Raw genomic sequence first — 27,939 nt, forward strand, 5'->3', positions numbered from 1 at the left:
ACTGCTGATGGTCTAATTGTCGACAGTATAAGCCAACCGTAGTGTTTATCTATATATCAGGTCAGTCCATAAGTTCGTGTGTATTTTATGACGTTGAGAAAAATCTTGTTTTGCTATTAAAAATGCCAGTGTAATGTGATACTTTTTACACTGAAGTGTTAAATTGGATCTCATTCATATAATACTGTTCAAAATTGGGAACATTTCAGTTGTTTATTTTTGTTAAAATGGAAGTAACAGATGATAATAACAGAATATAAGAGACATGTTTTATACTTTTTATTTTTAAGTGATGAGAATGCTACAAATGCAGCCAAAAAATTAAATACTGTTCATAATCAAACTGTAATTAGTGTAAGGACTGCGCAGAAGTGGTTTGAAAGATTTAGAAACAATGATTTTAGTGTGGAGGATAAGGCTCGTACTGGAAGACCTGTTGACTTTGATGATGATGCTCTCTCTGCACTAGTTGAAGCAGAACCATCTTTAACAGTCGATGAAATTGCGGAACGTTTAAATTCATCCCATGGAACTGTTCATAGACATCTACAACAAATCGGAAAAGTTTCAAAGCTAGGAAAATGGATACCACATGAACTGTCAATAGCTAACTGACAACAACGTCAACTGCTCAACTCAAAAGCTTCAACTGGGAAATTTTACCTCATCCACCATATTTGCCAGATATTGCTCCCAGTGATTATCATCTTTTTCGGAGTTTGCAGAATATTTAAAAGGAAAAACTTTTGAGGATGAGAACAATGTAAAAAAAGCAATTTCTGAATATTTTGATTCAAAACCGAAATCATTTTACAAAGACGGGATTAAAAAGCTACCATCAAGATGGCAAGAAATTGTACAAAATAATTGTGAATACATTATAGATTGAAATAAGATTTAATTAAAATTTTTTGTTGCTTTTTTTGTAGATAAAAATGCGCACGAACTTATGGACTGACCTGATAAATTTGGTTGGATAAGTGGAAAATCTTACATGTTAATATTTATGTGAATTTGGTTTATTTACTACACAAATGTCACACATGAGCTGATGTTGTAAGGGGTTCCTACTGTTGATGAACATTTCAAATGGTAAATGTCTTCTGCAATAATCGCAACCGATAATTTTTTAGTTAATTCATTTTTGTGTCGCTATCTAAATCCTCGGTATAACTTGCATGCTTTTGTTTCTCGGTGATCCCAAATTCATTTGTATTTAGTGATGCAAAAACTTTTCTCCATTTCCCCCCTCTGCTGCTACATTTCCTGAAAGATTTTTCAGCTTTTTTCTTTGGTCTTTCCATTTTCCTCATCTCTCTTTTTTTTTCTGTTTTGCTTCCTTTTGCTCTTTCCTTTTGTAATATGAACTCTTGCCACAAATTCGATGCAGTGGCACTTGGTGTATTACATCGAATTTGAACAAAAAAGAAATGCAAACGAAAAGCATTTTTTTGTTTGCATTTCTTTTTTGTACCAATTGGTTGTGGCCAATACACATCATGAAAAAAGCCAGGAGACGTGTTTCCGTGTGATGATGATTATGGAATTGCTGAAGGTAGATTTGAATAGGACTGGATTGTTTCAGAATTTTCAGAACTTGATGAGGCTCTGATAGACACTTTTTGGTCTCTAACAGCAGAAATAGTGTCAGGGAGTGCTTTCTCTCTGTATACTCATTTATTTTGTATTTTCAGATTTGGCTTTTACTGGTGGCAATTTTATGCTTTGTCACCTGCAAGGTTTTTAAGGCTATGAATTGTACAACTAAATTTTATTAGTTTCAGTTTTTATGGATGATATTGATTGGCTTGACATTTAAATATTAAATACCCTGGAATAACTGGGATTAGAAAGCCACCATGCATTGATGGTCAATCACTGGTTATTCTGCACCAGTAGTCAACCAGTATAGTTGCATGATCATTTATGGCATTTGACAACTGAGTTTTCCTTCATTGAGAGCCTCACAAATGTAGCAACTAGAAAGGGAGACCTGGCATTTGCATTTTCGCTCATGGACACATCTCAAACTCCAGTACTCTACCACTGCAGTTGAATGTGAATTTACAGTCAGTATACTCCATAGTTGACTACTTCATTATTTATCACTCATAAAACCAACACCATCACATTACAAGAAAAAAGGAAAAATTTTTCTTGTTATGTGCTGGTGTTACTACTACTAAACACCAACCGAATGCCGAAAATCTATCGGGCTAGTTTAAGGCTAATTACTAAATGAATTACGTAACCAATTTGGCTCTAGAGGTAAGCATTAGGCGCCATCTCTTATTAACATTAATAATTATAAATTAATTAATTAATTTAAATAATTTAGAACCGCTGGGAGAAAAAAAAATCGGCCCAGAGCGGAACTCGAACCCAAAACTCCTGCTTACTGTGCAGATGCGTTGCCAGTTATGCTATGAAACATAAAAGATAAAAAAAATTAGTGTTAAATTATTTTTAAGTTATTGTTACATTATGTTATGTAAGTTAAGTTTTAGTATCATTTCCCTTCTCCCTCTCCTCTGCCACTGGTTTACACCTCCACCATCGTCTATCTTCAAAGGTAAAGTGCAAATAAAACTGCATTTTTTTTTTATCAATTATTATTCTATTATGGTTATTTATACATTTACAACTACAAAATGCATTTTTTAGTGTTTTCCTTACTAAAGTTATTTTTTTTCAATGTACTACTTAGCTTTAATTTGAGTGTGTTTTTCATGTTGGAACGAATTATTTGGTTTTACATGTAATCATATGGGGGGGAAATGGGAGGAAAAATCTTACAACATTTTCATGATACAATCTCAGTTTAGGAACGGATTAATTTCGTATCCCGAGGTACTACTGTAGTTTATTTAAAAAATACTTACAAGCAAAAAAAAGAATATATTTTCTTGGAAAAAGTTCCTAAAGATGTAAAAGTTTGGAACTAACAGTTTTCAACAAAAAGTGCCTAGAAGTTGTTGATGAAAAAGGTGTGGAGTAGAAGCTCTCAAAAAAGTGCCAATCCTGTATCTTTTTTCAAAGCTGCAGGTCTTGGTCATGGTCAAGAATCTTAGGTATGTAGGAATATGCATCTGAATGGGTAGCTGAGCTGAGTTGGACTGGTTGAAAACATACTCTGCATTCCCATTTTTTCAAAAATATTGTGAATAAGAGGTAGATGCATTCTATAACCCAAAGCCTCTGAGATATACGAGGTATGTTCAGGGACACCTGTACATTGGGTCATGTGCCCCCCTTTGTTGTCAGGTTGCCCTTTTATTAATCCCTAAGGGAGCCCTAAGGTTTCATTTTATTTTTAAATTAATTGTTTTTATGAAAGAAAATTTTTTACTGATGACAAAATTAAAATAAAAGAATTTGTTGTTAACCAAAAATTTTTTCACTGTATTTGATATACACAATAGCATTGAGGGATTAATTAGCTGTGTTAATCAAAAGATACTAGTGTATATGTATATGTATATATATATTTTATATAATGTAGTACATACAATGCCCTTTTTACAGTATGCAGGCATCGCTGGCTGTGTTGCTTGCTGCTATTATCTATGTATATCTTGAAAGTGTTGTAGACATACATGCAGTTCAATCTTTTTTTCTTTTTGGATAAAGTGGATTGATCTAATAATGCCCTTCTGGCCTAACTGTACCCAAGTAGAGTGCACATTTTCTTGTATCATTTTTTCTAAGTATGTGGACTGGGGTAGATGTATTGGGTCTTTAGTGTTGATTCCATGAGGGTGCAGGGTATGTTTTTCTGACTAACTCAGCTCAGTTGCCTATTTGTATGCACATTCTTGTATAACTAAGGTTCCAATCAGGAACATAGAATGATACAATGAACAACTTTCGTTCCATAAACAGGTGTCTGGAAATGAGGTGCTAGACAGGTTTTATTATGCTCTGGTGACATAATATATAGTTATTAAACCCTGCAGTTCTGCATCTTTGCAGATGGGAGAAAATTCAGCTTTGTGCAGGATCCACTAGACACTCACTTGTGAACAATTCACATTTACTATGATTGATTACTGGTAGACATATCTCATAATGTAGACCAAAATACAGCTCATTGAACTGTTGAGAACTGTATGGTCCTGCCCATTAATAAAGACTTCAATACTATGGGTCAGGCTCATTGCACACTAAATCTGTATAGGAGTAATGCTCTTTGCACAGCATCCTGGCATACCAAATACATGTTCTTTCCTTTGGTCTATTGCCAGCATGAAATTGTTCAGGTTCCATAGTGCTTAACAATTTTTATAAAACCAAAAGTCTTCACTTGGGTTTGGTCACCTTAGTATAAGAATAGAAACTATAATAAATTCAGACACCTCCCTATTACAGCCACTGTGAGAAAGATTAAAAATTTATAAAAACTTTAGTAACATCCAAATCTTATTTCAAAAACAAACTACTGAAAATGATTTTAAATTCTTTCATACTAACTTTTTACTGATGACAAAATTAAAACAAAAGAATTTGTTAAATTAATAATAATTTAATTAAATTGCCTCAATGTCCTTTTTTCTTATTAATATGTAAATTTTCGACTATAAATTCGTATCTTCTATTATCAGGACTTATTATACTGGTTTTACAGATAATATTACAAAGATTAACAGAAAACAATTTTTATTTTATTTCGTATATTTCCGATTTTAATCTTTCTATTTCTTTCTCCATGTTTCCTGTTCTTTGCATTCTCTGATTCACCAGAATTTCGGCTAAATATATTATTAAAAAATTGTTTAATTAAATTGCCTCAATGTCATACGGATTAATTTCTATACGGACTCTACATAGTCATCATATTTCTAATACGGACTCTACATAGTCATCAGTTTATTTTAAGGATTTTGTAGATATAAATAAAAAAATATATAGATTAAAACAAATTAACTAATCTTATATTAAACTTTTTGAAGGGGACATATTAGATGAAAAGAATTTGTTGTTAACCAAAAATTTTTTCACTATTTGATATATATAGTAGCATTGAGGGATTAATTAGCTACTAGTATATTGTTTACAAAATTGCTGAATTTTTTATTTAATCAGATAAAGCAAGTTNAAATTTTTGCTAAAGTGAAAGGTGCAGTGCTATCATAGTCTTGATTTTTCATTTTTTATCATACTTTTAATGCATTTAACTTTTTAATGAATGATAGTCATTATCATTAATTAGTTAATTATCATATAATAAATAGCTAAAATTGTCTATTTTTAATATAAGTCATGTAAATTATATTTGTAGATGTAATAACATTTTTCATGTTTTGATCTTTTAAATTTTTAATTCAACAAAGATTCAGTGAACTGTTTATATATATATAAAATTGTATCAGGCCAGGATTATTGTTCATTGTAATAGTAATTTCTTTCACTGCTGGCCATTCAAACTGATATATGTTATATAATCTACAAAATGAATATCAATCACTCTACATAGTCATCAGTTTAATTTTAAGGATTTGGTAGATATAAATAAATAAAAAATCTACATTAAAACAAATTAACTAATCTTATATTAAACTTTTTGAAGGGGACATATTAGATGAAAAGAATTTGTTGTTAACCAAAAATTTTTTCACTATTTGATATATATAGTAGCATTGAGGGATTAATTAGCTACTAGTATATTGTTTACAAAATTGCTGAATTTTTTATTTAATCAGATAAAGCAAGTTTAAGATTATGATGCTAGCACAGAATTTTTGCTCTTAAATATGCTATATGCAACTCTAGGGGAATTTATTGCTTGACTAAGCTATTCATGATATGCATTTTTCCAAGTATGACTGTTTTCACATTAAAGCCTGGAATTAATAAATCAAGACCAATATCAAAATATAAAATAAAGTGCCATCTAGGAAAGTTTCCTAGATCCTACAAAGTTTCATCACTATGGCATTAATGACTTTTCTCTACCCTAGGATTTAAGGTAAATGTTTCAAAAATTTTCAAAAAGTGTAACAAATTTATTTGCATAATAATTTGGTTTGATAAATATGCAAATATTTAATATTTCAAATACTGTTGGAGATTCAAAATCTGAGAAATGATGTCATTCAATTTTTCTTGATCATCTTTTGAGATCAGTCCAATCAACATTGAACAAGTGGTTTGGGTTCCTGGTAACATTTTATAATTTTTTAAAATGTGCAATATATGCAAATTAGAGAACTACAGTGTGGTTAATTCAGAATCAGTGGAGAGACACTCAGATGAAAACATATTAAACTGGTTAAGGTATCTTCCTTTAATCTGTGAATTAATGTACAAAAGTCTTTACATAGCAGTAGGACGAACGTCCGCANGATTTTAATCTTTCTATTTCTTTCTCCATGTTTCCTGTTCTTTGCATTCTCTGATTCACCAGAATTTCGGCTAAATATATTATTAAAAAATTTGTTTAATTAAATTGCCTGAATGTCCTTTTTTCCTTAACAATATGTAAATTTTTCGACTATAAATTCGACTTTCATCTGTTATCAGGACTTATTATACTGGTTTTACAGATAATATTACAAAGATTAACAGAAAACAATTTTTAAATTGAAATAAATAATAAAAATTGTTTTCTGTTAATAAATTTTTTGGCCCTGTGGCCTCGGCAGTGGCCCCCACCCCCTGCCAGAGGGTGGGTCCTGAAACAGGGCGCCACCCTGCACTCTGACAGGGGGGCAAGATTATGCGCCCCCTGATCAGGGCGGCCAGTAAGGACCGGCTAGCCCCCCCCGGCCCCTAACTATGGGGTGCCCCAGGTGTGCACCCCCGGTTTTAAAGCTGTACCCTCAGGGACTGCCTTCAATCCTCTCCCCAGGACAATGACCTAAGCCCCTACCGTTGCGTTAGCGACAGGCCAACACCTGAATCCCCCGCCGCACCATTGGCTTCCCCAGGACACATACCATTACAGCATGTCCCCTGGGTACTGAGCCCCTCTGCCACGACAAGGCTGGTACATACGAGTTGGGGCCATTACCTGGTTTGGGCACAAGTAACGAACCCCCATTTAGAGAGGAGTAGATAGGGACAGATGTCTCTTATTGTCCGAATAAGCTGTTCCTGTCATTTTGACTTACCGGCCGCTAATTCCCTAATAACTTTAGTTACTAATAATATCCCATTTAAAACTCAAAATAAATATTATTCTGGACAATATATATGTACTATATATCTATTCTCATATAGTTAACTATGAATGTATAATAATATAATAAAATAATAAAACTGTATAATTTAACGTTAAAATATATATAAAGACAAGCAGTTAAAAATATATCATAACAAACGATTATTACTTCTCATCCTAAGCATTTCTATTAAAACTGTAAAAATTTTACTATATATCTCTTGATTATTAACTAAACATATACGAATCTTGTAAATTAACAGAATTAAAAATCTCATCATTCCTAAAACCTCCAAATAATGGGCAATCAAACATAAAATGATGTATAGAATCACGCTGACCACACTCACAAAATGGAGAGTCAACCAACTTAAAATCAAACAATTTTTCACGATAATCGCCATGACCTGATAAAATTTGAGTAATAAAATAATCTGGTTTAACCCAATGTGCCACCAACCTGTCACCAACAGTGGGAAAGAACAGATAAGTCACCTGACCTCTCGTATCCCCTTGCCATCTATTTTCCCACTCTTCTAACAATTTATCTCTAACCTGTTGAACTATTAATGAGTCAGCATACATGGATGTCCCTGGCTTGTAAATAATATTACTATAAACAAAAAATCTCCTTGTCCTAATTAAGTATTTATAATAATCAAACTTAATAACCAAATCGATAGGCATTTCTCCCGCAATTAATTGAACAGCTGGTAGAGAAATAGTACGATAAGCCCTGGTCACCATTATTAACACTTTATGTTGAGAAGATAGAAGCTTCTCACGTTGAGGGAGCTGAAGCCCGTCGCCCCACACACCAGCAGCATATACAATTATTGGTATATACAGCGACCTATATAGGGTCCTGAGTGCAGGAAGCCTCAACCCCCACCCCAGGCCCACCAGGTGCTGTAAACTACAAAATTGATTTAATGCCCTATTTGCTATGTATTCAACATGCGGCATTATATTAAAGTTCGAACCTAGTCGCACTCCCAGATATCGAACAGTACTAACACATCTTAATGGATTACAATCCATATTTATACTGGGGGGAACGATCAGAGCTTAGCCTACCCCTCAAAATTACCATCTTAGTTTTCTCTGATGACATACATAACTTAATTTGTCTTAAATGATTGACCAGGGCATCTACAACTTTTTGACCCTCTATTTCCAATTCCCTACGACTATCTCCCTCTACTATTACCGCCAGATCATCCGCGTAAGCTATATATTTAAATCCCATATTTCTAATTACAACAAGTATAATATTAAAAACATAATTTCACAACTCTGGTCCCAATACAGACCCTTGTGGACAACCACGTTCAACCCACTTTTTCACACTATGAGATTCCTCTATATACAAAACTTTTCTATTGCTCAAATAATCATCTATAATTTTATATAAATCTATCGGACAATCCCACTGCCGTAACGCAAGCAGCACACTAGGCCACCATATATGATCAAAAGCCCCGATTACATCAAAAAATATTCCTAAAACATACTTTTCCCTCGATTTCTTAACCCAGTCTTTCAATAAATATATAGCATCTGTGGTTGACACTCTACGTTTAAAACCGAATTGCCAACTATCAATCTTTGGTCCAGAAAGGGCATTCATCCGTAACTTTAATAATCGCTCAAACATCTTTCCTATAATTGATAATAAACATATCGGCCTATATGACTTTGGTAAAGATTTATCCCTGTTTTTATCCTTTAAAAATATTATTACACGCGATACTTTCCACCTACTTGGAAAAATCCTATATATCAAACATAAATTAAATAATTGCAATAAATGTTTCTCTATTATTGGTATAGCATGATTAATAATTTTATAAGTTAACCCATCAATACCTGGAGCTTTTCGCCCTTTAGAATCCCTTAGCACCCTAAAAAATTCTCTTTTTGTAAATAATTGTAAAGTCATATTATTAATATACCTATCATTATCTCTTCGTACATTAATCTGATAAGGTGTATCTAACAACACATCATCTGATACAAATAACGAATCTAATAAAAACTTCACCGATATATCCCAATCCATTAAAAACCCATCTACACTCTTAACAGCAGAAACCATAGTTTTAATATTAACCTTATCACGCATCAACTTATAAGGTAAACCCCATACATTACGATTAACTTCAGTAGTAACATAATTTTTCCAACTTTTTATTTTTGCTTCACTAATTAATTGTTTATATTGCTTATTTAACTTTTTATATATCTCCAATTTAACATCCTTCAAAATCATATCATATTCTCTCTGATATGCTTTCCGAGCTCTACAAACCCTAAGTTTCATATTACTAAGTTGTTCTGTCCACCATTTTGGAACATATTTCCTAACTATATTAAAAACAATCCCCTCGGTTTCAGTGGGATTAAAGCACAGCTTGTGGGCCTTGCCCCAATTATATACTTGTTGTAAGTTGTTGTTCCCTTTCGCCTCGAGGTCAGCTCTGGACCGGCCCCCCACCAGCAACAGGACATCAGCGTAAGCAATGCAGTGGTGATGACCAAAGTTACTTGTTAAAAAGGCGTCAAATGTTAAATTCCAAAGAAGGGGGCCACAGACGGACCCCTGAGGGCACTTTCTAGTAATGCGCTTAGTAACATTGTGTTGTCCATAGTCAAACTGTGCTGTCCTGTCGTTTAAGTAATCTTGTAGGAGCCGAAGTATATTCCTAGGGCACTTGATTTTCCGTAGCTGATGTGTGATTAGGGGCCACCAAGCACTGTCAAAGGCTTTAGAAATGTCCAAGCTGACCCTGAGGACATACTTATAATCGTCGAGAAGCTGATTTATGTGCGTGATAGCCTTCTGTATGGTATCCTCAGCAGACCTTTGTGGTCGAAAGCCGTGCTGACAATTACTGATTAATTGATGTTTCTCAACGTGCCACATTAACCTGTTAGTAATAAGTTTTTCTAGCACCTTGCCCATGACTGGAAGAAGGGATATGGGCCTAATATCCCTCGCCGACCCCGGCTTAGGCACAGGGATCACTCTAGCAATTTTCCAATCGTGTGGAAATATACCGTGACGTAAGCAGGTATTATACATATTTGCCATTTGTTGCGGAATACAGGCCCCAGTCTCTTTTCGCAACTTGGGCAAAAGTAAATATAAAACAAACACCTTTCTCTATTCCAGCACACTTTTAATGCGTTGAATAACGTTTTCGATCGTTTTAATAGATCACCCTCAGTTCAAAATTCGAACTCAAACGAACAAAGTATTCGAAAAATACAAAAATTTTTTTTACATCGCTAATTTACGACTTAACGCTAAAGCGCATGCGCGTACTTATAAAACGTATAAGTAATTAAAAATAACAATATTCTATATCAATTAATATTATAAAAACGCCGCCTATGCGGTTGCCATATTTAATCTATGTCATCATAAAAGGACCTCCATGCTGTTGATAAACTTTCGGCGTCTCTGTAGTTGATGCACTGCGCGGTCGTATGTGCCTTGTGTATTTCAACTTTTTCCAGGTGTTTCACCGCTTGTATCGATCTTGTGGGTTTAATAATCGATGCCTGATCCCAGTATACTTCAATTCCTTGTTGCTTTGCAAATGCTGCGAGGACCGTGCTATCAAGGCTCTTATTTACTGAGTACTTGTGCTCATCAATCCTTTTCTTTAGGTTCCGCATAGTTGCTCCTATATATACAAGGTCGGAGTTAAATCTATGGTCCTTCATAGGTATCGAGTACACTCCTGTCATGTTATTACGTTCATATCTTTTCTTATCATTTCTTAGGAGCTTATATACTGTAGGATTACGTCTATAAATTATTTTTACATTTCTATTTCTGGCAACTTTCTTAATAATTTTATTTAGAGACGGATGGTAATTAATTACAATTCTTTCCCTTAGTTCAGTTGCTCTTTGTTGCCGGTTCCGTTTTTGCATCCTTGCTATCAGTGCATCGATTGCCTTTCTTCCGTAACCCTGTTGCTCAGCTATGCTCCGTATATACTCCAATTCTTTATGAGTGTCATATATGCTGGTACAATGTGTGTACGCCCTTGTAATCCATGAACGAAATGCTGCCAATTTGATATGTTCTGGATCTGAGGAATTCTTAGGTATGATGATTGGTTGATAAACTGGCTTACGGTATATATTCGTTTTGATCTCACCTTCTTTGCATGTAATTGTTAAATCCAAGAAATTAACAATATTTTCACTTTCTTGGTCTAGTTCTAATGTTAGACCATACGGGTTACTGTTGATTAAGCTTATAAAACGGTGTGTATTTCTATTATTTTTCCACAAAACGAAGATATCATCTACATACCTCGCATATATTATTGTGAGGTATGTAGATGATATCTTCGTTTTGTGGAAAAATAATAGAAATACACACCGTTTTATAAGCTTAATCAACAGTAACCCTTATGGTCTAACATTAGAACTAGACCAGGAGAGTAAAAATAGTGTTAATTTCTTAGATTTAACAATTACATGCAAAGAGGGTGAGATCAAAACGAATATATACCGTAAGCCAGTTTATCAACCAATCATCATACCTAAGAATTCCTCAGATCCAGAACATATCAAATTGGCAGCATTTCGTTCATGGATTACAAGGGCTTACACACATTGTACCAGCATATATGACACTCATAAGGAATTGGAGTATATACGGAGCATAGCTGAGCAACAGGGATACGGAAGAAAGGCAATCGATGCACTGATAGCAAGGATGCAAAAACGGAACCGGCAACAAAGAGCAACTGAACTAAGGGAAAGAATTGTAATTAATTACCATCCGTCTCTAAATAAAGTTATTAAGAAAGTTGCCAGAAATAGAAATGTAAAAATAATTTATAGACGTAATCCTACAGTATATAAGCTCCTAAGAAATGATAAGAAAAGATATGAACGTAATAACATGACAGGAGTGTACTCGATACCTATGAAGGACCATAGATTTAACTCCGACCTAGTATATATAGGAGCAACTATGCGGAGCCTAAAGAAAAGGATTGATGAGCACAAGTACTCAGTAGATAGGAGCCTTGATAGCACGGTCCTCGCAGCGTTTGCAAAGCAACAGGGAATTGAAGTATACTGGGATCAGGCAGAGATTATTAAACCTACAAGATCGATACAAGCGGTGAAACACCTGGAAAAAGTTGAAATACACAAGGCACATACGACCGCGCAGTGCATCAACTACAGAGACGCCGAAAGTTTATCAACAGCATGGAGGTCCTTTTATGATGACATAGATTAAATATGGCAACCGCATAGGCGGCGTTTTTATAATATTAATTGATATAGAATATTGTTATTTTTAATTACTTATACGTTTTATAAGTACGCGCATGCGCTTTAGCGTTAAGTCGTAAATTAGCGATGTAAAAAAAATTTTTGTATTTTTCGAATACTTTGTTCGTTTGAGTTCGAATTTTGAACTGAGGATCGATTAAAACGATCGAAAACGTTATTCAACGCATTAAAAGTGTGCTGGAATAGAGAAAGGTGTTTGTTTTATATTTATATAATACTTCCAGTAAGAATTTAGTTATTTACTTGGGCAAAAGATTGTAAAATAAGCCCAGTGCGCTTGGCGATGTACTCTATATGTTGATCCCAGCACAGTTTATGATCTAGGATTAGCCAAGGTATTTGATGGTTTTGCAAACTTTTATAGTTTTGTTATTCATTTTTATATGGGGCGATCGAAGATATAAATTTGAGTGTCTTGGCTTATTGAAGACAATTGCACTTGTTTTAATTTGGTTAAATTCTAATTTATAATCATTGCCCCAGTTATAGATTTTTTGAAGCAGTTCATTACCTCTTTTTTCCAATTCAGCTCTTGTACGTCTACCAATAAACATTATAGCGTCGTCGGCATAAGCCACACATCCCATATGTTTCAGGTCCTCCTTTAAAAAAGTATCAAACGTAATATTCCATAGGATAGGTCCACATACAGATCCTTGTGGGCATCCTCTGACTATAGTTTTGCTTACCTGGTGTTGTCCATAATTCAAAATTGCAATCCGATCACTCAAGTAGTTATTTAAGAGCTTATATATGTTATTCGGACATTTTAATTTCCGTAATTGTAATTTAACTAGGGGCCACCATACGCTGTCAAACGCTTTAGATATATCTAGGCTGACCCCTAGTACATATTTGTTGTCCTGTAATAAATTGTTGATGTTACTAACAGCTGTTTCAATAGCATCCTCGGCCGATTTCTGAGGACGAAATCCATACTGCTTGTTACACAAAACTCTATTGTGTTCCACAAACCATTGTAATCTATTGGTCAGCAATTTTTCAAGTACTTTTCCCATAATTGATAGTAAAGAAATAGGTCTAGCGCAATCCGGTGATCCAGGCTTAGACACCGGTACAACATTAGCTATTTTCCATGAATTAGGAAAAATGGAATGATGTAAGCACGTATTATAAAGATCCACAAGATGTTGGGGGATTAAAAACCAAAGATTTTTTGCTAGTTCAGGTGTTATATCATCTAAGCCTGGTGCTTTCCTTTTTTTGAGGTTGTTAAAAACTTGTTGTAATTCCTCCGCACTAAAGGCTGGCATGTCCTCCGTATCATATGGTTCCTCAATGATTTTTCTTATATGTTTCTGTAAGTTTGAATCATTTATCATGTTGTCATTTGGACAGAACGAGTCTAGTTGTAATGCTAATTCCTTTATTAGTGTTGTTGGTTGATTCCGATCGGATTCTGAAGCAACCATTATCTTGGATTTCCGGAGTTTATTGTTGCACATTTTAGTTATATAACCCCACGGGTTAACGGAAGTTTCTGTGCAGAAATTACGCCAGCTGCGAATTTTCTCTTGTTTGATTTTTAGTTTGTATTGTATTTGACAGGTTAGATATTCATTCCTGCTTATAGTACACTGTGATTCTTCTCTACACCTTTGATACTGTTTCCTTAGTTTTCTTGACTGTTTACGTAATTCTTCCAATTCTTCAGTCCACCATGGGACCGCTTTCCTATTAGTGTTTCCCTTGGGTATATATTTGTCACAAGCCTGTTTTATAAAATTAATGTTTTCCTGTATTTATATACCAGCTATGTCTTTGTTTTCAGAATAACATTTATGCCAATGTGTCTCTAAGAATTCTTTAATTGCAATCCAATTTGCCTGCTGCAGAATATATTTTGGACTTCGGGCATACAACTGAAAATTAGCGCTGGATGAATCTAATAAGTCAAAGGATATTAAAGAGTGTTCCATGAGACTATCTTCCTCACATACCCTCCAATTTTGTATCTTACTATAGATGCGGCTGCTGCAGACCACAATGTCGATCGAACTATCTACTCTATGTGAAGAGAATGTAGGAGGAGACATGGGATTATTTAAGATATACAAATTATTAAATCCAAAAAATTCTACTAACATACTACTCCTCCTGTCCAAATCGTCCCCTCCCCATGTTGGAGAGTGCGCATTGACATATCCAGCAAGAATAATGTCAATACCTCTAAAAGCATCAATAATGTGCTGTAATTTATTAATAATTTCATCAGAGTTATAGTCTCCAGGCAAATACACGTTAATTATAATAAACCTTGTATCTTTAAGCATAAGTTCTATGACAACAATATACTTACAGCTATAGATTTTATGGAACATGATGGAGACGTTGGTATTAGAGATAATAGTAGTTGCCCAAGGGTATTCCTGTGTGCCTAAAATTATAGGACAAGAATTTGGTATACAAGCAGGAATGTTATTTAAACAGTAGGGTTCTTGTACAAACACAATGTCATAATTATTAATGATTTTAGCAAGTAGGGAAGTGGCAGAAATACTTCTGCCAATGTTTATCTGTAAGAAACGAATTTTATTAGTAATGTCCAGATCCATAGTCAGTCCTGGATTCAATATATGTCTTAATTCTTTGATATAACGGGCATTTATTATCTCTTTCATTGTGTATGGTATTATGAAGACCCTCATGTTCACAATTGCAGCAAAAAGGTTCTTGTTCGTAATTAGGGCAATCATTATACATGTGATCTGCAGAGCAATGACTACACGTATATTGTGCGTTAGGGCAATCTTTAGCAGAGTGATTATATCTGCAGCACTTAAAGTATTGCAGGATTTGGCAGAAATCCCCAACCCTGCAACGCGACCACTCACTACTTACCTTTCCTAATTTAAGTAAATGCTGTCTTAGATCAGGAGAAACTTGAAATACCCAATTCTTGTAGGTTGAATGTCTTTTACTTACAGTAAATTTAGGTCGGAAGTGATCTATAAATTCTTTCTCCGTAAAATTTTCATAAAGATATATATTTTGTTGATAGATAAGCCCTGGCAGCTTTTTTTTGGTATTTCACCATGTATAGAATGTATAATTACGTGTGGCCATCTTCTCTTAGGACGTCGTGTGACCAGTTCTGGAATTTGTTCCTCAATTGTTTTTTCTAGTATGGCAGAATCTCTTTTTTGTCCTATTTCTACAGCAATACCTCCCCTTATCTTTCTCATTTTATTAATCCCTATATGTATTTGTGATGGTTTAATTCGTATTTGCATAAGCTTCCTAATAACATCACTGTCAGTGTTGTTCTTATTCTTGTTATAAATTAAGATAACTTCCTTTTGTGAGCTTGATTTATTTATAATATGTTTACTAGTTTTACCATTGTTAAGGATATCACTATAGGTAGGTTGTGAAGGACTATTTTGAGTGCTCCTATCTTCTAGTCTATCCAATTTTTCCAAGACTGCTTTCTGTACATCCATATTGCATTCCTGTATAGATAAACAGTTGGTCTTATCCTCTATGAGTTTAAACTTTTCCATAATTGCCATTTGGTTGTTTATTATATTAGCTGCGGAACCAAGATTAAACATGTTATTATCGATTTTCTCCAATTTTTCCAAAATTTGCATTTGACGATCAAAGTTTATGTTTGGATTTATCAAGTTCTTGATATCATCTTTATTAACCATTGTTTTAAGTCTGTTTTCTAATAATTCCGGTAATTCAATATTGGAGATATCATTGGATTGTATTGCATCTTTAATAGTGGTTTCAGCCAAACTAATAATTTTATTAAATTGATCATATATGAATTGTACATGCTTCGAAGTTTCGAATCTTCCGTTAGGATTACTAAGTGCATATTCTTTGAGTTCCTCAAGAATATTATTAGCTTTTGATTGAAATGTCTCAAGTAATACAGTACCCATGTTCAAATATATTTATATATCACACAAATAAATACCATAAATATGAAGAAAGTATTTAAAGTTAGATTCACAATATAATTTAAAGTTTAACAAAATATATTCCTAACTGCATATTTGTATATATACATATAATATTACCATATTACAAACCAATCTTATATCACAAATAAAATTTTAGACATTTAATTACTAATATTACTTATTAATATAAAAAATTTTGTAATTTCCTTAAGGATTTTCAAATGTTTGTCGATTAATTTGTCAACTAGTGTAACTTACGGCACATAGTGCTATATGCAAATTGTCGGATTGGTTGACGAGGTGGCAAAAAAAGACTTCTGAAATTTGTAAGTTTTAGTTTTTTAAAATCTGCAGAGTTTGTCTTGTTTATGTAATAAAATGTAGAAAAGGTTTTGTTTTTAACCTGTAAAGTTAAAATTGTGATAAAAAATTGATATTGAAAATGTTAAAAACCTAAGTGTAGTCTGATTTCTGCTGTGTGTGCAGTGTCCATGCTGAAGTGAGGTATGGTTTACTAAGAATTTATGTGAGTTTTTTGGTTTTTATTTGTGTCCTGTAAAATATTTTTATATATATTTAGTTAGCTGAAGAGGGGCTGATGCCCGATGTATGGAAAAAACGTTCTAACTAAATAAAAGATTCAACTAGCCCAGTGTTGAGAAAAACGTCACTTCATTGTGCCTGTACACAATAAGCAAATACAACACGGTTTCGACAACATCAACTAATATTACTATTTAACTACTACTAAATAACCGTTTTTAAAGTTTAACGTTTAATTTATCTGTGTTCGAATTATTTATCAAGTTAAAAATCCGATATTCATCTTCCTTATTTTCTGCCATTTCCAAAAATATATAATACAGTAGAGCGTCGATTTTCCGAATCAATTAGGGACTAGGGTTGTCCGGATAACTGATATTTTGGATAACTGATTTACATACGATAAAATAGTTTATCGTTTCCGAAAATTTGTCTCCGTTGCGTGTCACTTCGCGTTGAATTTTCGTCGATGTTAAGCCTAACAAAGACTATTGTATCGTTAAAAATTATTTTTTTATTTTGTACAAACAAAATAAATATATTGAAAAATATAAAAATAATAAAAAATTATACTTCAGATGTTAATTTAGTATCAAAAACGTAAAATAATTGAGTAGCCCAAGACATAGCCAAAGATTGAAGCGCCACAGCACTGGCGAANCTGCTTCGGATAAACGGGAGGCTCAAATCAGGCTCCGTTTGAGTCAATCGGCTGGTCGTTGAGTCCTTCTTGACCTCGGCTTGGAGTCAACCGATCGATGCAGACCGGGCGGACATGTCATACAAGATGTGCTCTTCTTGACTGCATTGTGAGGGTATAGCTCTTGGGAAACCCTGGTGCGACAGTCTATGGAAATCTCCCCTGTGACGGCATCCCCTTGTTGGGCCCCGTGGTGGGTGGGGTCACTAGGAGCTGAATACTTATTTTTAAATATGGATTCATTAAAACTAAAAAAATCATGTACCAATACACCACCACCAAAGGAGGACAGTTCCTCCAATTAACCAGCCTATCTCATCGTGCATGCTATGGGAGAAACAACTCTTTCTAAATGTTCCCCCTTTTTGATTCAGAAACTTTTTGAATCTACCATTGGGCGTCTTAAAAAAATCCAAAAGTTGAGATCAGGAGACCTGCTCGTTGAGGCAGCCTCCCCTCAACAGTCTGAAAAGCTTATGAAGACAAAATCTCTAGGAGACATACAAGTCACCATCACACCACACACAAGTTTGAACTCATCACGTGGTGTGATATCTGAAATCGATTTGATGTCTGAGGACGAATTCGATATTCAGATCGGCCTCTCAGACCAAGGTGTCACTGCTGTCCGACGAATTTCAATCCGTCGAGATGGCAAGTTGATACCAACGAAACACCTTATCCTCACCTTTGGAAAACCGTCATTGCCATCTTTTGTTACAGCAGGCTATTTGCGCTGCTCAGTTCGCCCATATATTCCAAACCCACTGCGTTGCTTTAAATGCCAGCGGTTTGGACACTCACAAACATCCTGCCGAGGTAAAAGCTTATATGCACAGTGTGAAGATGAAGGCCACCAGAGTACTGAGTGTACCAGTACTCCATGCTGTGTTAACTGCAACGATGCCCATCCTGCCTACTCTCGGAAATGCTCTGCATGGCAGAGAGAGAAAGAGATTCAGCGGGTGAAAACGGTAAATAACGTATCCTATCCAGAGGCTCGACGCATGGTCACCTTAAGCGCTCCTTTGAAACAGAAGAGTTTTGCGGCTGCATTGAAGTCTACAAAGACAGTTGGGGTTCAAACAGATATTTCTGTTTCCCCAAAGGAATCTCTTACTCGCCATGCGAAATGTTTAATACTCCCATCACAAGAAACACCAGCAAAGGAGAGTACAAAAGCAAAAACACCCCTACCTAAACCAGGAGTAATAATGAGAAACTTGGGCTCCAAAAAAGCAAGCAAGAACCCGCTAAACAAACAGAAAGTTAAAGCTGCTCTCTCTAAATCTAAAAAATCAGAGGCACAATCTATGAGTGAGTTCTCTGACTTCTCTGAAGAAGAGACTTACAAGGAGGTTACAAAATCAATGTCACCCCCAAAAGAGAAACCCCCTATTAAATTAAAGAGGGATACCCTCGCAAAGAATGCTGCCTCAAACACATAATGGATTATAAAATAATTCAATGGAACTGTCGTGGTTTCCGCAACAACTTCTCTGACATTAAACACTTTACGTCATCTACCTCATCTCTCTGTGTGGCACTCCAGGAGACTCATTTGAAATCTGGAGAAAGCATTACTTTAAAAGGATTCAATCTCTTCCGGAAGGATGATGATAGCCACAACCGTGCCAGTGGAGGTGTGGCTATTGTAGTTTCTAATCACATCCCATCCTTGCCGGTACAAATAACATCTGATTTGCAAGCTGTGGCAGTCAGAATTTCTATTGGAGTAACTGTCACACTTTGTTCTATATACTTGCCACCAGATGTCAGAGTCAATGAAGATGAATTGGATGCTTTGGTTGAACAGCTGCCTACTCCATTCGTTTTACTGGGTGATTTTAATGGCCATAACCCAATGTGCGGCAGTCCGGACATCAACCTGCGAGGCAGAGCCATTGAAAGATTAATAGGCAATCAGCAACTATATTTATTTAATACAGGAGAAGTGACATACTTCTATGCCCCAACAAGAACATTCACTGCTATTGATCTATCCTTAGCAAGCCCAAACCTGTTTTCAGCATTTACATGGGAGGTTGGATCTAATCCACTCTCTAGTGACCACTTCCATATATTTCTAAAATACCGAGGCAGAGAAAGCTGTCAAACAGCCCGTCCACCACGCTGGAAACTGGAAACGGCAGATTGGCCTGCATTTTTCGTTTTGGCTAACATCACTGAGGAAATGGACAATACTGCAGATATCAATGATGCAGTTGAGGTTGTCACTTCCAGTATCATTCAGGCAGCAGAAAAAACAATGGGGAAGACATCAACTAGATATCCAAAACATCCTAAACCATGGTGGAACCAGAATTGTGAGGCAGCATTTAAAGCACAATAAGAAAGCATGGGGTATTTTCAGAAGATATTCCACTGCGAGAAATTTGGTTGCTTTTAAAAAAGCAAAGGCAAATGCCAGAAGAATCAGAAGGCAAAGCCAAAGGGATTCTTGGAGGAAGTATGTCTCTAGTATAACATCTTCCACTAGCTCAAAAGCAGTCTGGGATAAAATCCATAAAATTAATGGGAAATATGCTTCTCACTCTGTGTCCATGCTGGAAAATAATGGCACAATAATCAGCGATATACAGGGTATTGTTGATACGTTGGGTGAAACATTTTCTGCTTTATCCAGCAATATTATGTATTTAAGAAACTTTCAGGCTTATAAAGCCCAAAGTGAAAAAGAAAATATAATTTTCTATTTTTCATCCAATGAGGAATATAATGTGCCATTCACTAGAATTGAATTACATACAGCAGTCTCTCGCTCGGGGAATAGTGCTGTAGGTCCAGATAAAATCCACTACAGCATGATTAAAACTGTCAAACAATTCCCTTTCTAATGTCCTGTGTCTGTTTAACAGAATATGGACAGAGCATACTTTTCCTGACTCTTGGAGGCTATCTATCATTATTCCCATTCCCAAGCCAGGTAAGGACCACAAGAATCCCTCTAATTACAGACCAATCTTTCTGACAAGTTGCCTGTGTAAACTTTTTGAGAGGATGGTAAACAGACGTCTGATGTATCTCTTAGAGGAAAAGAACTACTTCTTTTCACATCAGAGTGGTTTTCGTAGGAACAGAAGTACCACTGATAACTTAGTAAACGTTGAAACATCTATACGTGAAGCGTTTGTTAGATGACAGCACTTAGTGTCTGTGTTTTTCGATATAGAGAAGGCTTATGATCGCTGTTGGCGATACGGAGTACTCCGTGATCTGTACGAATTCGGGTTGCGGGGTAATTTGTTGATATTCATAAAAAACTTCTTACAGAATCGAAGATTCCAAGTCAGGATGGGCAACACACTATCTAGGCTTTTCACACAAGAAGGTGTTCCTCAAGGTTGTATTTTGAGTGTGACTCTGTTTCTAATTAAAATTAATAGCATAGCAAACTGTCTTCCTTCTAGTGTGAAACACTCTCTGTATGTGGATGACTTTTAGATCTCCTGCCAGTCTACTAACATGAGTTTCATTGAGAGACAACTACAAACCTCCTTAAATCGCATAGATAATTGGTCCAAGACTAATGATTTTACTTTTAATACAGAGAAGACCTCGTGCATCCACTTTTGCCGAAGGCGTGGTTTGCACCTGGATCTTGAAATTTTATTAAATGGGGTTAAAATTCCAATGGTGAATGAGGCTAAGTTTTTGGGTGTTTCTTTTGACCAAAAACTGACATTCTTGCCTCACTTGCACAACCTGAAGAGTAGATGTTTAAAATCTCTAAACCTTTTAAAGGTACTATGCTGCTCATCCTGGGGAGCAGACAAAATTTGTATGCTCAGAATTTATAGGGCCCTTGTCCGCTCTAAGCTGGACTACGGTTGCATTGTTTATGGGTCTGCGCGAGAATCTACTCTTCGGATGCTGGATCCAATCCACCATCAAGCACTGCGTTTTTTCACTGGTGCTTTTCGAATTTCCCCTGTCCAAAGTTTGTATGTGGATGCTTATGAGCCTCCTCTATCTTTTAGAAGAGAACAGTTGTCTCTTGTTTATTATATCAAACAGAAATCTTACAGTAGATTTACAGTTGATTGTACAATATCAAATACTCAATTGAAAAGACTATTTGAAGCACACCAAAGTAGTGTCCCTACATTCGATCTAAGAATGGAGAATGTAATCAGCGCAATTGATTTGGACACAAGCAACATCTGACAGGTTGAGGTTAATAGTATACTACCTTGGTCAACTTTAACGATAGATGTTGATATAAGCTTAAAGCAATTTCCTAAGGAATCCACCCCAGACTACGTCTATAGACAGCACTTCGCAGAAATTCAACATTGTGACAGGAATCTAATTCCAATATATACTGATGGATCTAAATCTGATAACTATGTTGGCTTAGGCTTTGTTTGCCAAAATGAAATTGTGGCAGAACAAATAGCACCAAATTTTTTTATTTTTTCTGCGGAGTCGCAGGCTATTTATTCAGCCCTAAAGTATATAAATAGGAAAGGTCATCGTTGTTGCGTGATTTACACTGACTCAGTTAGTGCACTTCAGGCTTTGATCTCGTATGAACTTAGTTCTCACTCCATAGTTATTAAAATTCAGAAACTAATTTGTCATCTGCTTGCAAGGGATTTCTCTATAAAATTTTGTTGGGTCCCAGGCCACGTAGGAATAAGAGGAAATGAAGAAGCTGATGCAGCTGCTAAGTCAGCAAGTTTTTCTTAGCATACAATGCGTATTGAAGGAGGCGATTTGAAGCTAGTCGTTAAAAAACAACTAGCAGAGAGATGGCAAATTATGTGGAATGCACAAATCCACAATAAATTACACGAGATCAAACCGATGATAGAAAATTGGACACGTAATAAACAATATGACAGGAGATCTGAAGTTATTCTTAGTCGCTTGAGAATTGGGCATACTCCACTGACTCATCAATACCTTCTGAAGGGTGAAGAACAGCCAGTATGTGAGTATTGCAACTGCATTTTAAGTGTGAAACACATACTTTGCAACTGCACTGCTTTTNTATATATATATATATATATGTTGTTATAATTTACATGTGTGTTGTTATATAATTTTGTTATTGGTTTTGTTATTTATTATATTATTTAATATTTCACATTATATATTTATTTATTTATCTGTATATATAATCACACCATTTGTCATGGCGCAGCTTGGCCTATGTCGTCCTTGCGCCAATAAACTATAACCAACCAACCAACCAACCAACCAACCAACCTTTGTCCACTTTCTGTCTTTTCACATGCTGTACGAGGCAATAACAATTCCACTGGCGAAGTTGACCTTTCTATGTAGGCTACCGTTTATTTTTTATCAAATGTAATTATTAATTTGTTAAGCCATAGCTAGAGGATGTTTTTAACTGTTTTACATTTTACGGCGAAAGGTCGACTTCGCTGGTGGAATTGTTATTGCCTCGTACACATAATGTCACTGGCGCTGCCTACCGACCATTTCTAATTACGCCCGTGCTTGAGATTCTGGAAACTGGCGTCTAATTATAGAACTATTTCGTAGCTGTAGTTCTGTTTTTTACTACGAGATGTCGCTACTTTGTGACGTCAAGAAGCACAACAGGCGTAATTGTAATTTACGGTCGGTTGTGACGTCAGTGAATCACGTGACTGAACGCAATCGGTGTAAATACACCACAGTCAAAATTAATTTATTACAAACAAAATTTGCTACTGTTCGTTTCTTGAATGGCAAATTTGTTTTTGTCTAATACTCAATGTTTAAAAGATGACTATTGTTCGTTATTTATATCAAAATATTTAAAATTATACAGTATATTATAAAAGTTATTATAAGAATATATAGACTTTTGTTTTTAAATTTATTTAATCTTCATTTTTTCCTGCTGAATTTTTAATCTCTTACTCGAAATTTTTGTTTTGTATTACTTAATAAAATTATTCATTGCTTTTTAGAAATAATTTAAACGTTTTATATTAGAAAATTTGCAATATTTTATTTTACAATTAATGTTTATCTTTGAAATGTTTCACAAAACCAAACTCAATTTTTTCCATAGGCATCATTATTTGGTTTTCGCAAGATTTTAAAAAAAAAACCTAACCCTGACACAGTTAACTTTAGTTCAATTGATTCAAATCAATTTTGTGCTAAAATTATAGAGTAGTTTATTAAATTTTAAAAATATTTCTTTTTAAATTTAAATACAAAAGAACATATTAAAATTGGTTTGTGAATATTGAAATATGATTGAAAAAATGAAAGACTGAAATTTCAAACAAATTATAGGATTTTGTTTTATTTACATTATAATATATTCTAAATACAATATGAAAGTTAAAATCTCTCATAAACTTAAGTTTTCACAAATATGAATGATCCATATTACCACTGTTTATTACACTTGCTTGTTGGCACAAGACGGTTTCAAGTTCTTCTTGATCACCAGCTGATGGTTTAACCAACCTAGGCTTCTTGGCTTTTTTTTTTTTGTGGAATAGAATCTCTTTTGAGGTATCATTTTTTTTATTCCATGGTTGGGATTTTTCATTCTTCTTCATCAGTGTTATATCAGGAGTAATATTTCACATTTGTATTAATTTAAGTGCAGATTTAAGATGCTTGCAAACATTCTGTGCAATTGTCTCAGGGACTTCGCCCTGCATATCTGCAATAGCTCCTACTACATGATTTGCTAATGATACTATATGTGCAGTAGAAGAAGATTGTTCTGGCTTGTAAGTGGCAGAGAAAGATTTAATGTGAACTCTATTTAGTTCTTCAATTTCCATATTTCTGCCAATTACATTGCTGTAATCTTCCTTTACAACTTGTGTCTTCTTAATGCAGTCATATTCTGCCACTGCATGAATGTGCTTGCAGAGATTTCCATGAAGTGCATTGTCATAGCAAGTGCACGTGTATCCTTTTATACAAGCATAACATGCAAAACACCTAACCACACATAATTGAGTACATTCATGGTCTACACGGTTGACATGATATGTTACTTCAGTATTTGATGCTGATCTTACATTCCAGGAATCTTTTTCATCAACTGAAACGACGGAAGAGATTATTTTACATCCTTCATTGTGTAGCTTAGAAATATTTGTCATCTTTTTGTTGATGTTTCCTTTATGAAATTTTCTAATTTCATCAAACTCCTTGTCCAGAAGAAATTCCTGCAAAACAGATATGCATCTGTTCATTCTTTTGGTCTCTCTGCCAAGCATGTAGTTGTATTTAAGGTTTCTGTGAAAATTTTCTAGATGCATGTTTGTGTTGATTTGCAGACCTACTCTAAAGCAGTATGCCCACTGCTGTGTTCTATTGACATAGTACTGCATCAGATAAGCCCGGAATCTTTCAGTATCTTCACAGCCTTCTAGCTCTTCAAGAAGAGCAGAGAACATCTTTAAAAATTTGTTTTCATCAAGTTGCAACTGACAAGTTTTTAAGGCTTCATATATTTTTTTGTCTTTTTACTTTGTCAGCTATAGTGTTAAGCTTTCCTTGCCATGGTCTGTCAACGTGCCAGGAACAAAGTAATTGGTGAGATGGTGGACCCATGACTTCTTCCATGCATTAAAAAACTTAATGTCATCATCACTCATAAACACTTTGCAGTGAATTTCACCTACTATATTTTTTAATGAATGCAAAAATTTACTTAAAATTGACTGTGTTAACTGTGGAGCTTATTCAGAAAGCAACAGGTACACCTTCATAATTATCTACAACAAGGAGTGTGGTTAATTCAAAACCATAACCAGTGACACCATGTGTAGAATCTATACAAATACGATCATTACCATGAAGCTCCAGCATCCTTCTCTGGAAAGGAGTCATAAAAGCTAGCACAAAATCTTCCTTTCTTAGTCCTTCTTCACAATTATCCTGTTTCTTGTACATCAGGATGCTATCGCCTCTGCCATTTTTTTTGCATAACAATCACCCATGTTTCCACGCTTACAATGTCACTTTCATGTATTTCATTCAGAAATTGAGTGGAGATTCCAAAACTTGTACAAATATTATGGAGATCTTTATTTGAGATGAGATGCTTCCTTTCAATATTATTTTCCACTGACAGCCGGATATCTCTCAATATTCTCCTCTTGCTGGTACCTTGTGATAATTTTCCTAAAATGGAAAAACATATTTTTGTTATTAATAATCATTAAATATTTTTCCAAGATCATATGGTGGTGATCAGCCTTAACACAATGTAATGAATTTAATATTTAACTTTTCACTTAAAAATGAGAAGTATGTGAATTTTATAGAAATCTAACCAAACAGAAATGTAACATGAAATGAGACACTCAGTCTAAAAGATGTGTATACACAGTTTCTGTGTTTCATTAAATAGTGGGATATGTCCAAGTTTGCAATCATGACCATAATGAGGTTTGATGTAAGTTACTTGTACACGTCCGTCCATAATGCTTGTCTAACAGCCGATCGATTGCGCATGGGCGGAAGCAGTTCAATTGATAAGCCAGGACGTCCTACCTGTTATCAAAGGTGTTTGGAGTGGACTGATCCGATTTGCACCGTAATAGGGGTGAGGAAATCGAGCCGGAGGGACTTTCAGCGTGCAGTCACGTGCCATACGGGTTGACTTACTAGTCGCTCATCACTGCTTGCTTAGCGTCCGCCATTTTTATTTTAAAATTGTAAAATCGCAAATTATCACAAATTATGATTCTATCTGTTATTTTGTTACTTTTCTTTCTTTATAATGTTTTATTTACTTTATTTTCCTGTAATTAGAGACGATACGGCTTTAAAATAAACAGATCAGATCTCACTTGCCAATAGATTATCTCAACTTTCACCAATTGTCGTCGGTTCCTTTGTAATCGGATAGGAATTGACCGTGTTTTAAAGTCTAGTGTTAAGTGTTTATTGCTTTTGTGGTAATATGAGTAGAGTAGGAGAGTCCCTTAATGAACCACGTTTTATTACCGTTTAAACAACTCCCCACTTCTTATTCTTAGTAACTAGACACGTCTGTCAAGGTCGGTTAAACTTTATTACTTTCACAACAGGGTGTCAAGTGAGCTGCCACCCACACCCACCGTTAACGACAACAACGCGCGAAGTATCACGTTACTCTGTAAACAATAACTCCCTTCCTTGTTGGAGGCGGGTCACATGTCAAGGTTACTATAATTTTATTGAACAGAATGTTGTCCTTGATATTTAAGAATCAGTTTTGTCAGAACTGTTTATTTTTCATACATTTTTTATAATTTGTTTCCGTTATAAAATTGTTTTTATCATGTTCTAAATCGATTTGTTATAAATTACACTTGTATAAAGTTTGATTTAAAATTACAATGAACATTCCGTTGTTTGTGTAATGAATAAATATTTATTGAGGATTCAAGTTTGCAAAAAATGTTTTCACGTATCTTCTTATTCATTATATATATATATATTAATAAAATATATTGCCATTTTATAATCAGATCTCCTTGTAATCAAAATTTTTTTTTTATTACTTTTTAAATTCACATTATTTTCGAGTCGACCTTTTATATTTTGTAAATATTCGCATATCACATGACATGTCATTCATTTAATTCTATACTACTTACGTTATCACTATTTTTATGTCTTTTAATGTTATGTTACATGTTTTTAATTGTTATTTAAAGAGAATGGGATCTAATCTACGAATGGCAGCTTTTCCCTCTCCTTTTCGCAAACTATCCACTTTATTGCTTACTGATTACATTTTTCAAGTTGACAGACAAAACACGAAATGTATTATTTTTTTTTTATCCAATAAAACATTGGAAAATTTCCTTGAACATGATTTGGTAAAAGGTATTAGCCACACCTTGTTCTACTTGCTTGATTGGCCATTCTTGTTGGTCACACCGTGCATAAAGCGTATTGGCCGTGACTCATTACCCACCTATATCAGATTCGCGAATCAGATATAACAAGTATATCTAAGCAATCAATCTGCAAGCAATTCACATTATCGTCAAGAAACAGTTATATTAACTGTTATAACAATTAATTGTGCAACAATGTTATGAGTATTTTGCAAAACACACAGATTAGAAATAAGTAAATCCATTTATTAACTCATGTTACAAACAACTCGTTAAAAGAACATAGCAATTAATCATTACTTCGATGATTCGTTAACAGAACATAGCAATTAATCAATACTTCGATGATTCGTTAACAGAACATAGCAATTAATCATTACTTCGATGATTCGTTAACAGAACATAGCAATTAATCAATACTTC

General features: G+C 34.7%; 2 protein-coding genes across 2 annotated transcripts; one reads left to right on the forward strand and one right to left on the reverse strand.

Annotated features, from left to right (window-relative positions):
• Positions 1-17,667: 17,667 nt before the first annotated feature.
• On the forward strand, positions 17,668-20,536 carry LOC111640661. The gene has a single exon (XM_023386697.1). It carries the CDS (start codon positions 17,998-18,000, stop codon positions 19,114-19,116), a length of 1,119 nt encoding a protein of 372 aa, XP_023242465.1. The 5' UTR covers positions 17,668-17,997; the 3' UTR covers positions 19,117-20,536.
• A 3,710-nt stretch (positions 20,537-24,246) lies between these two features.
• On the reverse strand, positions 24,247-25,077 carry LOC111640648. The gene has a single exon (XM_023386680.1). It carries the CDS (start codon positions 25,075-25,077, stop codon positions 24,247-24,249), a length of 831 nt encoding a protein of 276 aa, XP_023242448.1.
• Positions 25,078-27,939: the final 2,862 nt, after the last annotated feature.

The sequence above is a fragment of the Centruroides sculpturatus genome, unplaced genomic scaffold, assembly GCF_000671375.1.
Source record: "Centruroides sculpturatus isolate CEXI.00-Female unplaced genomic scaffold, Cexi_2.0 scaffold1192, whole genome shotgun sequence".
Classification (NCBI taxonomy): domain Eukaryota; kingdom Metazoa; phylum Arthropoda; class Arachnida; order Scorpiones; family Buthidae; genus Centruroides; species Centruroides sculpturatus.